Below are 15958 nucleotides of genomic sequence, written 5' to 3'. Positions count from 1 at the left end.
GTGTAGGTATGGCAATAATTAACACAATCCTGGATGAGCTAGAAAGGAGGGCAGAGATAGGAGAGAGGAGGAAGAGAAGAGAGAGGAAGGAGAGAGGAGAAACTAAGAGGAGAGGATGAAGAGGAGAGGAGAGCTGATGAGACAAAGTCACAGTACTCACACACATGAGGAGAATCTTTACATGTAGCCACTGAGACCTTTGGGTAAGGTGTAACACATGTTGGGTTGTTGTATGGTGGAAATTTAAAGTCTTTCACTGGCTCACCAGCTACAAAATTGTGCAATTATTCTGTGCTTTGAATCCTTCCTTGAATCCCATCATTTGTAAAAGAGGGCTTTTAGGCCACAGTTCTTTTTGTTTTACCCCAATGATAATATACCTAATCTAGTGAATACATATTGTACTGAGATTGTACCAATTCCACTGAAAATTAACCTATTCTACTGAATACATATTGTACTGAGATTGTAACTATTCCTCAGAAAATTAACTTATTCCAATGAATACATATTCCACAGAAAATGAACCTATTCCACTGAATACATTGTTCTGAAAACAATCAACGAATGTCCCCATTCTACTTTTTATTCAAATCAGAAAAGTGTACAAACAATGTATTGTGTCGTCAAAAATGATGCAAAATAATAAACAAATATAAGTATTTGGTTAAAAAACTATCGATAATGTTAGCAAAATTAATAATTCACATTTTCAACATTTTATACAATCCCAATTTGATATCTTTAAATGTATAAAAAGCCTTCAGGAAAAAAAGACATTGAACAATATAGTGTAGTTTTACCAGCTATAATGGATTATATTATAGTACAAAGTATTAATGGCTGATTGAATTTATCCTTGTTAAAAAACAGTGAATACTGCGATATGAATGCAGTTCTCTCAGATGTCACATGGTATTCTTATTCAGAAAAACAACATTAATTGTTTGGGTTGTTTGGTTATTTTATCATCAAACAAAGGTCCTAGTCTGTTTGATTGACAGGTGAGATGATCAGGGGGAGAGAGTTTCTACCTCTATTATGTAAACCTGGACCGAGGAATGGATAGAGAGGCTCTCTAAAGGTGCAGCCAGTAGCAGAGTAGATATGAACCCTGGCTTCCACATCATAGAAGGAGACCAGACCCTCATCATAATCAACAAACACCCCCACCTTCTGGAGCTCAGCTCTCAGAGGGAGACGGACATCAGGGTCATCATTGAATACCAACCCATCCTTGTTCAAGTAAATATTCCAGTAACCTTTCTCAGGGGTCACTATGATCACACCTTTTCTATTGATGGACTCTCTAGCCACTCCTAAACGCCATGCAGTCTTGTCTTTAACCTGGACCTCAAAATAAAATCTCCCTGAGGAGAAGCTCTGCCTCGTGAGAACACATGCTTTCTCTTTAAATCTCTTAGGGTTGTCTGGGAGTTTCCTCACTACATCTCCATCATATACTTGTTTCCTATCCACAGACAGGATGAGACAGGGATAGGCTGTATCAGGATCCAGAGTCACATCTACTTCATACTGCTGGACCCTCTTCAGTTCACCATCAGGCAGCTTCTTCATCTCCAAGTTCAGTGTCTCCTCCAGCTGATCCAGGGATCTCCTCAAGGTCCCTACGTATGATGGAGGACGGACCTCCACCGTCGTCCAGTCCCTGGTGGGTGGAGGATCCTTCAGGGATCTGAAGGCCTGGAGGAAGTGGAGGTGGTCTTTAGTGTGTGAGAGCTGCTTCACCTCTGAGCTTCTATTGGTAAGATCTTCTATTTCCTGCTCCAGCTCTTTGATGAGGTCTTCAGCTTGTTTCTCTGAGAAATTCATTCTCTCTTTAACCATTCGGTTGAGATCATCCTGGCACTTTTCAATGCAGCGCATCAGAGCAGTGAGGACCTGCACACCATCGGCTATCACTCTGTCTGCGTCTGCTTTGCTGCGTTTAACTGTGTCTTGAATCTCCTGAATATTTTTTTGTCTCTCCTGGATCATCTGCTGAACTTCAGCCTCTATCTTCCCCAGCTGGGCCGTCTTCACTTCATATTCCTCCTTTAGAGGTACAACAGGATGGGACTTGTGGTCACCCTCTGTGCAGAACTGACATACAGACACCTGTTCTGTCTGGCAGAAGAGCTCCAGAAGTCGGTCGTGTTTCTTACATATCCGGTCTTCCAGACGGTCCATAGGCTCGACCAGCCGATGTTTCTTCAGGCCTGCGACTCTCTGATGTGGCTCAAAGTGGATTTGGCAGTAAGAGATAAGACACACTAGGCAGGACTTCACAGCCTTCTGCTGGGTCCCAGTACAGACGTCACAGGGAACTTCTGCTGGTTCAACACAAGGCTGCTCTTTTACTCGTACGGACGTTCTAAACTGAGCTGCCATCTCTGATAAGAGGGTATTGACCCGTAAATCAGGTCTTGTGTTGAAAAGTTCGTTGCAAACGGGACATTTGTACTTGACTTGTTCATCCCAGAACTTCGTAATACAGGTTCTGCAGAAGTTGTGTCCGCATGGTGTGGTGACTGGACTGTTGAACACATCCAGACAGATGGAACATGAAAAGTTCTCCTCAGACCAGGTAGTGTTAGCAGAGGCCATTCCTAGACACAGACGACAATGTTTATGTATTGAGCAATCCCATTATTTTTGTTTTTCCATAACGGCAAAATCGGTTTTAACTTCTCTCAAAGTTGTGCTGCTTTACTCACCTTGTTCTGGTTTCTGTCTGTCAGACTATTATATGCGTGTTATTTTTCTCCTGAAAGAAACAACTGCTTCCACGTCAGAGTGCTTTAGGTTTCGTTTCCTCTACATGACGTCCTCTCCTCTCCTCCCCTAACGCCTGGCTCCTCCCCTAACGTCTGGCTCCATCCTCACGGCACATGAGCGCACTGCATTATTGCGCACTGTGTGGCCTCTTCAAATGCGTTGACGTGTGTTCTCTTCTTTCTGGAGTTAAGATAGCCGGTGCAGAACAAGAGACTTGATGGTGTTTGGTGATTTAGTGGTTATTTGCGACTGTAACTGGGATTCATCGGTGTTGATCTATCCGGGTTTCCGAGGCTTCCCCGAATACTTTTTATCCAATCCAGATCTGATTTTTAACAAACACAGCCAGATAGCAAAGAGCTGTTTATTGGCGCTACGCTGCTGTAGGAACTCTCCCCGATGTGCACGCGCACAGTGCACACACAGTGCGCAGACAGCGATACAGTCTGGTCAGTGGAGGATTTCCTTTTGCTTTTGGAAAGTTTGCCCCCTTTGAAGTACTAGTGCACCCCCTGCTGGTAAAGGTGGGTGTCACACACACACACACACACACACACACACACACACACACACACACAGCAAGAGAGGAAGACAGAGCAGGGAACACAGGAGACACAAGGGAGAAGGAGAACATGAGACACAAGGAATGACAGCGCCAACGTCCAGGCTCAGTGGACACAGCCTGGCCATAGAGCAAGGCCGTCACAGCCGGACCTGGCTACCCAGAGAAGCCAGGCTGGGTCCATTCTGTCCCCAGGAGAGGGAGACTGAAGACCACTTCCTACTGCAATGTATGAGACACAAGGAACTAAGAGGGGAGGGAAAAGAGAGAGAGAGGGGGGGAGACAGAGCGAGGAGGGAGAGTGAGGTGAGGACAGAGGAGACAAGGAGAATGAGGAAGAATGAGGGAAGGAGGGAGAGAGAGCGAGGAAGAGTAAGAAGAATGTAGATATTCTACTGAGTAAACATTGTATTCAGATTGTACCTATTCTACTGAATAAATATTGTACTGAGAATGTACCTATACCACAGAAAATGACCCCATTCTACTTTTTTTACACTTTTATTGCAATAAAAATCAAACATACATTTCATTGTTATTCATAATTCAGAAATATAAACAAATAAAAACATATTTTTTAAACAAGACATTTTCAACCTTTTCTACTTGCTGCAAACATTTACAATTTGATATTGGTAAACATATAAAAACATTCTGCAAATCAGACATTGATCAATAATGTGCATGTAATCATGGGTTATATTTAATAAAAGTAAGGGTTATTATCTTATTGAATTTATCCTTTTATCCAACATCAAAGCAGTTCTCTCAGATCTCACACAGAGATTGTCATTCAGGAAACAACGTTAGTTGTTTTGGTTGTTTGATTATTTTATTATCAAACAAAGGCCCTAGTCTGTTTGATTGACAGGTGAGATGATCAGGGGAGCAGAGTTTATGCTTCCATTATGCAAACCTGGACCGAGGAGTGGATAGAGAGGCTCTCCAAAGGTGCAGCCAGTAGCAGAGTAGATATGAACCCTGGCTTCCACATCATAGAAGGAGACCAGACACTCATCATAATCAACAAACACCCCCACCTTCTGGAGCTCAGCTCTCAGAGGGAGACGGACACCAGGGTCATCTTTGAATACCAACTCATCCTTGTCGAAGTAAAGAGTCCAGCAACCATTTTCAGGGGCCCATAAGGTCTCATCTATTCTGTCGATGGACTCTCTGGCCACTCCTAAACACCAGTCTGTATTGTCTTTAACCTGGACCTCAAAGTAAAATCTCCCTGAGGAGAAGCTCTGCCTCGAGAGAACACATGCATACTGTGTAAATCGCTTGGGGTTGTCCGGGAGTTCCTCCTCATCATCTCCCTCATGTACTTGTTTCCCATCCTCAGACAGGATGAGCCAGGGATTAGCTGTATCAGGATCCAGAGTCACATCTACTTCATACCGCTGAACCCTCTTCAGTTCAGCATCACGCAGCTTCTTCATCTCCATGTTCAGTGTCTCCTCCAGCTGATCCAGGGATCTCCTCAAGGTCCCTATGTATGACGGAGGACGGACCTCCACCGCTGTCCAGTCCCTGGTGGGGGGAGGATCCTTCAGGGATCTGAAGGCCTGGAGGAAGTGGAGGTGGTCTTTAGTGTGTGAGAGCTGCTTCACCTCTGATCGTCTATTGGTCAGATCTTCTATTTCCTGCTCCAGCTCTTTGATGAGGCCTTCAGCTTGTTTCTCTGTGGATTTCAGTCTCTCTTTAACCATTTGGTTGAGATCATCCTGGCACTTTTCAATGCAGCGCATCAGAGCAGTGATGATCTGCAAACCATCAGCTATCTCTCTGTCTGCATCTGCTTTGCTGCGTTTAACTGTGTTTTTAATCTCCTTAATCGTTATTTTTCTCTCTTGGATCATCTGCTGAACTTCAGCCTCTATCTTCCTCAGCTGGGCCGTCTTCACTTCATATTCCTCCTTCAGAGGTACAACAGGATGGGACCTGTGGTCACCCTCTGTGCAGAACTGACATACACACACCTGTTCAGTCTGGCAGAAGAGCTCCAGAAGTCGTTCGTGTTTCTCACACATCTTGTCTTCCAGATCCATAGGCTCGACCAGCCGATGTTTCTTCAGGCCTGTGACTCTCTCATGTGGCTCCAGGTGCTTTTGACAGAAAGATGTGAAACACCCTAGGCAGGACTTCACGGCCTTCAGCTGGGTCCCAGTACAGACGTCACAGGGAACTTCTTCTGGTTCAATACATCGCCGCTTTTTTATTCCAGACGTTCCAGACCTGGACGTATTAGCAGAGGCCATTCCTAGACACAAAGCACAAGGTTTATGTATTGAGAAAGTCTATTATTTTCATAATTCCATAACAGGAAGAGAGGTTTTAACTTCTATCAAAGTTGTCCTGTTTTACTCACCTTGTTGTTGTTTCTGTCTGTCAGACTATTTGTTTCAAAATGTGTTTTATTATCCTCCTGAAAGAGAGAACTGCTTCCACGTCGGATGGATTTGGTTTCTGGGAATGTTACGTTTTGTTTCCTGATCAAGACGTCCTCTCCTCTCCTCCCCTAACACCTGGCTCCTCCCCTAACACCGGGCTCCTCCCCTAACACCTGGCTCCACCCCCAGGGGGACACAGTTCACTGATGTTTCAACGTTTGGGCACATTCATTTACGTTGTAGGCTACTTCAAATGCATTGATGTGTGTTCAAATATGTTCAACCTTTAATACAAAACACAGACCAAGAGATGGTGCAAAACCGGATACATTCTTGTGATTTAATGGTGATTTGCCACTGTAACTGTGATTAAGACCTATACAAAAACTAGCTCTGGTATTTTCTCTGGTACAGTCTTCATAAAAACATCGCTCTACCTGTATATCCAGGTTATATGTGTTATTATGGTTTTTGATTTAATATTGAGTTGAAACTGGTAGTTATATAACGCTCATCTCTCAGACTCTAACCTCATAAAAAAGCTGTATCATGTGACTCAGGGTAGGGCAGACGAGGCCAGACCAACAAGTTCACTATTCAGAGACATCACAGTCAGTGCCAGTAAAGAGACAGTAAAACAAACTTAAAATGTGCCGTGGCATTTAACAGTGTTTAATTTTAACTGGTGGTGCATTATGGGTAGCTTTTACGTGCCAAGGACAAATAGTGTGAAAATCTGAAGTGATGGACGACTAGTATCCCTAGTTTAGTTCTAGTTGTTATTTTAGGGTTATCAAGGTGTGATTGAGCAAAATGATGTTCCATTAATCCATTGCAGTCTTACGTCATTTAAATCCATGGATTTCCATCTATTCCTTCAAACCAATTGAATGGGTTGAGTCTGCTTTCCCTCCTGGCTCCGTAGCCAAGCAGGTGACCAATCACCAAACACTCACCTTATGGTGACGGTTCAGCTCAATCAAGCTACAGAGTTATTACAGAACTAGCTAGTTAAAGACCTTTCTACCTGTGTTATCTGAACAGCCACATAAAATTCATAACAACAATAACTGGACCTTCTCTTTGTTACTCTTTCACTGCAGCCATTAGTTCAAAATCATGAGAAATGCTCCAGTGTCTAAAGAAACCCGTCCAAAACCCATCCACCCACCACTTAATCAAGCAGAATTATTTGTATCCCTTTTTGAACCAATGTAGCCTTTGGAGAAAAGAGAAGAGAATAAGAATCACATTTTGGACAATAGAGTTGCAGTAATAAAGTAACTTGCAGTCAAGTTGTAAAAGAAAATCAAACATGCTGTTGGAGCTGGTCCCAACCCACTACCAGAATGTTAAAAATGCATTCTGGCTGACGTCTGGTAGACGGTAGTTTTCCATTGAGGGGCGGGGCTTGATTGCAGATCAGCTTTTCACCGTCTCTGGGGTGGAGCCAGAACATTTGATTGACATAAACTGATTACCCGAAACTGCCAGTATCAGTTAACACGTGCTTGTGTTTAATAGAGGGCCATTTGAGTGCATATTAACATACATTTTTTTAAAAATGTTATGCATTTAACTTGAGAAAGTTGAGCACTACTATGTAACCCACTGAATCACCTTTAATCAAACAACAAACAACAAACAACAAGAAAACACTTTTTGGTTAGGATGGCTGTATGATGTCATCATATAAGGTATTTAGTTTCCCTGTTATCCAATCACAAACACAGGACACACACACACACACACTCACACTAACAGGAGTCACCACACCAACAAGTGGGCATGAAACCAAGCTCTCTCTCATAAATGGTTTTAACAAACGGTGACTCAACGATTCCAGGAATCCTCTCCGTGGTTTGAATCTCTGGTCCCTGGTGGCTCGACCGGTAGAGCTTGGCAGTTGGTGCCGCGCCCTCAGAGAACCACAGAACGGCCCGTAGTTCAGGAAGGAACTGAATTCATGAACAAATTAAAAACAACTTAATTAATAATTTCACATATTTTCTACAGTATTTGTAGATTAGGTTGCATTATTTATATTCGATGACTCCCTCTCTAGGTGACACACCTGCTGTTGCAGGCGTCACCTCTGATTGGCTGATATGGTGACCCGGTCCCCTGCTGTTGCAGGCATCCCCTCTGATTGGCTGATAGGGTGACCCGGTCCCCTGCTGATTAGGCACTGATGCGACACACCTGTCCTCCTCTTATTGAAGCTGAACTGAAGGGGCGTTCACAGGGGAGCCGGCAGCCCTGCAGCCCCACAGTGAACCAGGACTGTTGAGGGGCTCAGGGGACCCGGTGGGTTGGTTTGTTTAGACTCCTCGTCCAGAGGATCCCCAACGTCCTCCCTGAGCAGCCCAGACCTGGGCCTTCACCTCACTGGACGCTCTGGATACAAACGCCTGCTAATGGTCAGATTGTGAGTTATAGTTTGGCTAACATGATCTTCTATAGTTGTAGGTGAGAGAAGGTTTAGGAACCAGACAGAATAGCAACATAGAATGAGTCTTGTTTTTAATGCCATTGAGATTTCGTATAGCACAAAAAATCGACGTTTTCTTTTTCTTATCTCATCACATTCAGTGCAGGTAGTTCCTTCTGCAAAGTGTTTCACATTTGAACCCCTTTTTAAATGGAGCACGTACACCGGGGATGATTCCTTAAACCACGCGGTCGGTGGCTTGTCCAAAGCGTGTGACGTCATCACTCAGCCAGCGTTCAGCACCTTGGAGAGCGACAGCGGAAGACGTCTCCCACTCTGTCTGCTGCGGCTGTCCTCGACACACCCGCCACCAAGCCGACACCATATACACGTTGCATTAATTTAACACCTTCATGTTATCCAACGATGAAATTCTAATAATACGTGTGTGAGAACGAGACCGCAGACGGCTCTTACCTGAACGGCTGATCAAAATAAATGAAGAAAGAAAGAAAGAAAGGAGTTTGTACCTTAATCATGCGATAAAATGCAAAAAGAGGAGATTCATGTCTCACAATATTAAATAAATAGTCTAATTAGATGTACTTCAAAAGAGTAGGATTAGGGGACACAAAGAACGTTCCGCCTCTCTGTGGTGATCCCCGCTCCCGCCACTGGGTGTCGCTCATATCACTGATTATGGTAATGCTGCTTGTATGCGCCAGGGCGCAGGTAGTATACTATAGCAAAGACAGGTCAAAAGGGTATTTACACACATGTAATGTGTATGCAAGACAATACTTAACACAATCCTGGATGAGCTAGAAAGGAGAGCAGAGATAGGAGAGAGGAGGAAGAGAAGAGAGAGGAAGGAGAGAGGAGAAACTAAGAGGAGAGGATGGAGAGGAGAGCAGAGCTGACAAAACAGGTCATGGTCACTCACACACATGAGGAGAATCTTTACATGTAGTCACTGTGACCTTTGTGTTAGTGTGTTACACATGTTGGGTTGTTGCATGGTGGACATTAAAAGTAAATAGACTCATCAGCTGTTTTTATATTTTTATTTAAATCAGAAAAGTTGTCATGCATTCATACATTTTATTGTGTTTTCAATCATGATTCAGAAGTTAAATAATGATTTGATTATTATGATGCAAATGAATCCCTGAAAATAGTTCTACATAACTGCAACCATAAACAATTGTATGGCAGTAAACATAAAAAAAAATATGAGAAAAAAAACAATGAAGTATGTATATACTGTAATGTAATCATTTACAATGGGTTATATTTTTTAATAGTCTGAGTTATTTTCTTGATGAAATTTTCCTTTTTAAATAACAGCAGTACAACATTAAAGCAGTTCTCTCAGATCTAACATGCTAGAGATTCTAATTCAGGAAACAACATTAGTTGTTTTGGTCGTTTGATTATTTTATTATCAAACAAAGGTCCTAGTCTGTTTGATTGACAGGTGAGATGATCAGGGGGCTCATATTCATAACCATATTAGTAGAAATATATGGGCAGAGGATTGGATAGAGAGGCTCAGTAAAGGTGCAGCCAGTAGCAGAGTAGATATGAACCCTGGCTTCAACATCATAGAAGGAGACCAGACCCCCATCATAATCAACAAACACCCCCACCTTCTGGAGCTCAGCTCTCAGAGGGAGACGGACAGCAGGGTTATCACTAAATACCAGTCCATCATTGTTGAAGTAAAGAGTCCAGTAACCCGTCTCAGGGGTCCTCAAGGTATAACGTTTTCTGTCGATGGACTCTCTGGCCACTCCTACGAACCATGCAGGCTTGTCTTTAACCTGGACCTCAAAGTAAAATCTCCATAAGGAGAAGCTCTGCCTAGTGAGAACATATATTTTCTGTGTAAATCTCTTAGGGTTGTCTGGGAATTCCTTCCATACAACTCCATCACATACTTGTTTCCCATCCTCAGACAGGATGAGCAGGGGATGAGCTGTATCAGGATCCAGAGTCACATCTACTTCATACTGCTGGACCCACTTCAGTTCAGCATCACGCAGCTTCTTCATCTCCATGTTCAGTGTCTCCTTCAGCTGATCCAGGGATCTCCTCAAGGTCCCTACGTATGACGGAGGACGGCCCTCCACTGTCTCCCAGTCCCTGGTGGATGGAGGATCCTTCAGGGATCTGAAGGCCTGGAGGAAGTGGAGGTGGTCTTTAGTGTGTGAGAGCTGCTTCACCTCTGAGCTTCTATTGGTCAGGTCTTTTATTTCCTGCTCCAGCTCTTTGATGAGGTCTTCAGCTTGTCTCTCTGTGGAATTGAGTTTCTCTTTAACCGCTCGATGGAAATCATCCTTGCACTTTTCAATGCGGCGCTTCAGAGCGGTGAGGACCTGCACACCATCGGCTATCTCTCTATCTGCATTTTGCTTAATTCTACTGTGTCTTTAATCCCCTGAATCATTTGTATTCTGTTTTGGATCATCTGCTGAACTTCAGCCTCTATCTTGCCCAGCTGGGCCATCTTCACTTCATATTCCTCCTTTAGAGGTACAACAGGATGGGACCTGTGGTCACCCTCTGTGCAGAACTGACACACACACCTCTGTTCATTCTTGCAGAAGAGCTCAAGTAATTGGTCGTGTTTCTTACACATCCTGTCTTCCAGACGGCCCATAGGCTCGACCAGCCGATGTTTCTTCAGGCGTGCGACTCTCTGATGTGGCTCCAGGTGGGTTTGGCAGTAAGAGGTGAAACACACTAGGCAGGACTTCACAGCCTTCTGCTGGGTCCCAGTACAGACGTCACAGGGAACTTCTCCTGGTTCAACACATCGCTGCTTTTTTACCGGTCTAAACTGAGCAGCCATCCCTGATAAGAGGGTATTGACCCGTAAATCAGGTCTTGTGTTGAAAAGTTCGTTGCAAACGGGACATTTGTACTTGACTTGTTCATCCCAGAACTTAGTAATACAGGTTCTGCAGAAGTTGTGCCCGCATGGTGTGGTGACTGGACTGTTGAACACATCCAGACAGATGGGACATGAAAAGTTCTCCTCAGACCAGGAAGTGTTAGCAGAGGCCATTCCTAGACACAGACGACAATGTTTATTTATTGAGCAATCCCATTATTTTTGTTTTTCCATAACGGCAAAATCGGTTTTAACTTCTCTCAAAGTTCTGCTGCTTCACTCACCTTGTTCTGGTTTCTGTCTGTCAGACTAGTTAATGCGTGTTATTTTTCTCCTGAAAGAAAGAACTGCTTCCACGTCGGAGTGCTTTAAGTTTCGTTTCCCCAACATGACGTCCTCTCCCCTCCTCCCCTAACGCCTGGCTCCTCCCCTAACGTCTTGCTCCGTCCCCACGGCACATGAGCGCACTGCATTATTACGCACTGTGTGGCCTCTTCAAATGCGTTGACGTGTTCTCTTCTTTCTGGAGTTAAGAGAGCCGGTGCAGAACAAGAGACTTTGTGGTGATTTAGTGGTTATTTGCGACTGTAACTGGGATTCATCGATGTTGATCTATCCAGGTTTCCGGGGCTTCCCCGAATACTTTTTATCCAACCTCGATCTGATTTTTAACAAACAGACGGAGAGCAAAGAGCTGTTTATTGGCGCTACGCTGCTGTAGGAACTCTCCCCGATGTGCACGCGCACAGTGCACACACGAGCAGAAGAGCTGAGAGCAGCAGACAGCGATACAGTCTGGTCAGTGGGGGATTTCCTTTTGCTTTTGGAAAGTTTTCCCCGTTTGAAGAACTAGTGGACCCCCTGCTGGTTAAAGTGGGTCTTACACACACACACACACACACACACACACACACACACACACACACACACACACACACACACACACACACACACAGCAAGAGAGGAAGACAGAGCAGGGAACACAGGAGACACCAGGGAGAAGGAGAACATGAGACACAAGGAATGACAGCGCCAACGTCCAGGCTCAGTGGACACAGCCTGGCCATAGAGCAAGGCCGTCACAGGCGGACCTGGCTACCCAGAGAAGCCAGGCTGGGTCCATTCTGTCCCCAGGAGAGGGAGACTGAAGACCACTTCCTACTGCAATGTATGAGACACAAGGAACTAAGAGGGGAGGGAAAAGAGAGAGAGAGGGGGGGGGGGGGGGAGAGAAAGAGGGAGAGTGAGGTGAGGACAGAGGAGACAATGAGAGTGAGGGAGAATGAGGGAAGGAGGGAGAGAGAGAGCAAGGGAGAGTAAGGAGATTGTAGATATTCTACTGAGTAAAGATTGTATTCATTGCATTCTATTCCACAGAAAAAGACCCCATTCTACTTTTTGTACATATTTATTGAAATAAAAATCATACAGACATTTGATTGTTATCATTCATAATTCAGAAATATAAACAAATAAAAACTTATTTTTTAAACAAGACATTTTCAACATTTTCTACTTGCTGCTTTGATATTATTTTGATATTGGTAAACATATAAAAACAATCTGTAAATCAGACATTGATCAATAAAGTGTATGTCATGTAATCATGGGTTACATTTAATAAAAGTAAGGGTTATTATCTTATTGAATGTATCCTTGTTAAATGACAGCAGTACAACATCAAAGCAGTTCTCTCAGATCTCACATGGTAGAGATTCTAATTCAGGAAACAACATTAGTTGTTTTGGATTGTTTGATTATTTTATTATCAAACAAAGGCCCTAGTCTGTTTGATTGACAGGTGAGATGATCAGGGGGGCAGAGTTGTTACCTTCATAATAACAGGGACCTGGGCTGAGGATTGGATAGAGAGGCTCAGTAAAGGTGCAGCCGGTAGCAGAGTAGATATGAACCCTGGCTTCAACATCATAGAAGGAGACCAGACCCTCACCATAATCAACAAACACCCCCACCTTCTGGAGCTTAGCTCTCAGTGGGACACGGACATCAGGGTCATCTCTGAACACCAACCCATTCTTGTTGTAGTAAAGTGTCCAGTAACCCGTCTCAGGGGTCAAAGTGGTCACACATTTTCTGACTATGGACTCTCTGGCCACTCCTAAATACCAATAAGTCTTGTCTTTAACCTGGACCTCAAAGTAAAATCTCCCTGAGGAGAAGCTCTGCCTCGTGAGAACATATATTTTCTGTGTAAATCTCTTAGGGTTGTCTGGGAGTTTCTTCACTACATCTCCATGATGTACTTGTTTTCCATCCTCAGACAGTATGAGACTGGGATGAGCTGTATCAGGATCCAGAGTCACATCTACTTCATACTGCTGGACCCTCTTCAGTTCAGCAGCATCATGCAGCTTCTTCATCTCCATGTTCAGTGTCTCCTCCAGCTGATCCAGGGATCTCCTCAAGGTCCCTATGTATGACGGAGGACAGACCTCCACTGTCGTCCAGTCCCTGGTGGGTGGAGGATCCTTCAGGGATCTGAAGGCCTGGAGGAAGTGGAGGTGGTCTTTAGTGTGTGAGAGCTGCTTCACCTCTGAGCTTCTATTGGTCAGGTCTTTTATTTCCTGGTCCAGCTCTTTGATGAGGTCTTCAGCTTGTCTCTCTGTGGAGTTGAGTTTCTCTTTAACGGCTCGATGGAAATCATCCTTGCACTTTCCAATGCGGCGCTTCAGAGCGGTGAGGACCTGCACACTGTCAGCTATCTCTCTGTCTGCGTCTTTCTTGCTCATTCCTACTGTGTCTTTGATCTCCTTAATCTTTCTTTTTCTCTCCTGGATCATCTGCTGAACTTCAGCCTCTATCTTCCCCAGCTGGGCCGTCTTAACTTCATATTGCTCCTTTAGAGGTACAACAGGGTGGAACTTGTGGTCTGTCTCTGTGCAGAACTGACACACACACACCTGTTCAGTCTGGCAGAAGAGCTCCAGAAGTCGGTTGTGTTTCTTACACATCCTGTCTTCCAGACGGTCCATAGGCTCGACCAGCCGATGTTTCTTCAGGCCTGCGACTCTCTGATGTGGCTCCAGGTGGGTTTGGCAGTAAGAGGTGAAACACACTAGGCAGGACTTCACAGCCTTCAGCTGGGTCCCAGTACAGACGTCACAAGGAACCTCTCCTGGTCCAACACATCGCTGCTTTTTTAACGTTCTACACTGAGCAGCCATCCCTGATAAGAGGGTATTAACCTGTAGTTCAGGTCTAGTGTGGAAAATCTTGTTACAAACTGGACATTTGTACCGGACTTGTTCATCCCAGAACTTATTAATACAGGTTCTGCAGAAGTTGTGTCCACATGGTGTGGAAACTGGGCTGCTGAACACATCCAGACAGATGGAACATGAAAAGTTCTCAGACCAGGAAGTTTTAGCAGAGGCCATTCCTAAACACAGACGACAAGGTTTATGTATTGAGCAAGTTCATTATTTTCAGAATTCCATTACAGGAAGAGAGGTTTTAACTTCTATCAAAGTTGTTCTGTTTTACTCACCTTGTTGTGGTTTCTGTCTGTCAGACTACTTGTTCCAAAATGGTTTTATTTTCCTCCTGAAAGAGAGAACTGCTTCCACGTCGGATGGATTTGGTTTCTGGGAATGTTGAGTTTTGCTTCCTGATCAAGACGTCCTCTGCTCTCCTCCCCTAACACCTGGCTCCTCCCCAACTTAATATTGAGTTTAAACTGGTAGTTATATAAGGCTCATCTCTCAGACTCATAAAACAGCTGCATCACGTGACTCAGGGTAGGGCAGACAAACCAGACGAACAAGTTGACTATTCAGAGACATCACAGTCAATGCCAGCGCAGAGACAGCAAAACAAACCTAAAATCTGCCGTGGCATTTAACAATGTCACATTATCACTGGTGGTGCATTATGGGTAGCTTTTACATGCCAGGGACAAACAGTGTGAAAATCTGAAGTTATGGACAACTGGTTTTGTAGTTTGGTTCTAGTTGTTATTTAGGGTTATCAAGGTGTACAAGGTCACTTGCAGTCAAGTTGTGAAGAAAACCAAACACGCTGTGGGAGCTGGTCCCAACCCACTATCAGAATTTAAAACATGCATTCTGGCTGACGTCTGGTAGACGGAAGTTTTCCATTAAGGGGCGGGGCTTGGTTTCAGATCTGGTTTTCACCGTCTCTGGGGTGGAGCCAGAACATTTGATTCATGTAACCTGATAACCCAGAACTGCCAGTAACTTAAAGTGCAGTAGCATGTGAGTAATAGAGGGTCATTTGAGGGCATATTTACATACGTTTTTAAAAAGTTATGCATTTATGTTGAGATTAGGAGCAAGATGCATCCACATCACTACTATGTAACCCACTGCATCACCTTTCATCAATCAAACCACAACAAAACAAGAAAACACTTTTCGGTATGATGGCTGTATGATGTCATCATATAAGGTTCTTTATTTCCCTGTTATACACACAAACACACGACACGCACACACACAAATGCGTGACACAAATGTGTCACCATACCAACAACTCAGCAGGAAACCAAAGTCGGTCAGTCGGTCGGTCAGTCAGTCAGTCAGTCGGTCAGGTCAGGTCAGGTCAGGTCAGGTCAGGCTCTCTCTCTCTCTCTCTCTCTCTCTCTCTCTCTCTCTCTCTCTCTCTCTCTCAATGCGTCATGGTAAACGGAAGAGTATATAGTGACAAGGGGGGAGAGCAAAAGATAGAGAGAGAGAGAGAGAGAGAGAGACACACAGACATACAGACAAACAGAGAGAGGGAGAGATGAATCAAACCAGATAAATCATTGACATGACCTTTAAGGCTAGTAGCTAGGCTAGTATTTAACCCCCTAAACCCTAAGCCCTCTACAGGACAAGGAAACACCCCCTAAAAGCCCAGAGGGAAGGAACCCT

The 15958-nt window shown here is 44.2% G+C and overlaps 2 protein-coding genes across 2 annotated transcripts; both read right to left on the bottom strand.

Moving 5' to 3' along the window:
• Positions 1-663: 663 nt before the first annotated feature.
• LOC311369737 (uncharacterized protein) lies at positions 664-11431 on the bottom strand. The gene is given in 4 exon segments (XM_084487949.1): positions 664-2607; positions 9643-10586; positions 10589-11239; positions 11348-11431. Coding segments are annotated over 3 exon segments (3216 nt in total). The 5' UTR covers positions 11238-11239; positions 11348-11431; the 3' UTR covers positions 664-984.
• Positions 11432-12844: 1413 nt separating this feature from the next.
• LOC311369843 (E3 ubiquitin-protein ligase TRIM39-like) lies at positions 12845-14491 on the bottom strand (the record flags this gene model as incomplete). The annotated part of the gene is made up of 1 exon (XM_084488062.1): positions 12845-14491. The coding sequence occupies exon 1, from the start codon at positions 14459-14461 to the stop codon at positions 12845-12847; it is 1617 nt and encodes a 538-aa protein (XP_084344188.1). The 5' UTR covers positions 14462-14491.
• Between the last annotated feature and the right edge of the window lie 1467 nt (positions 14492-15958).

The sequence above is a fragment of the Micromesistius poutassou genome (assembly GCF_964030765.1).
Source record: "Micromesistius poutassou genome assembly, chromosome: 24".
Taxonomy (NCBI): Eukaryota; Metazoa; Chordata; class Actinopteri; order Gadiformes; family Gadidae; genus Micromesistius; species Micromesistius poutassou.
Note: the sequence above shows the minus strand (reverse complement) of the source record. Positions and strands in the feature narration are given on the sequence as shown.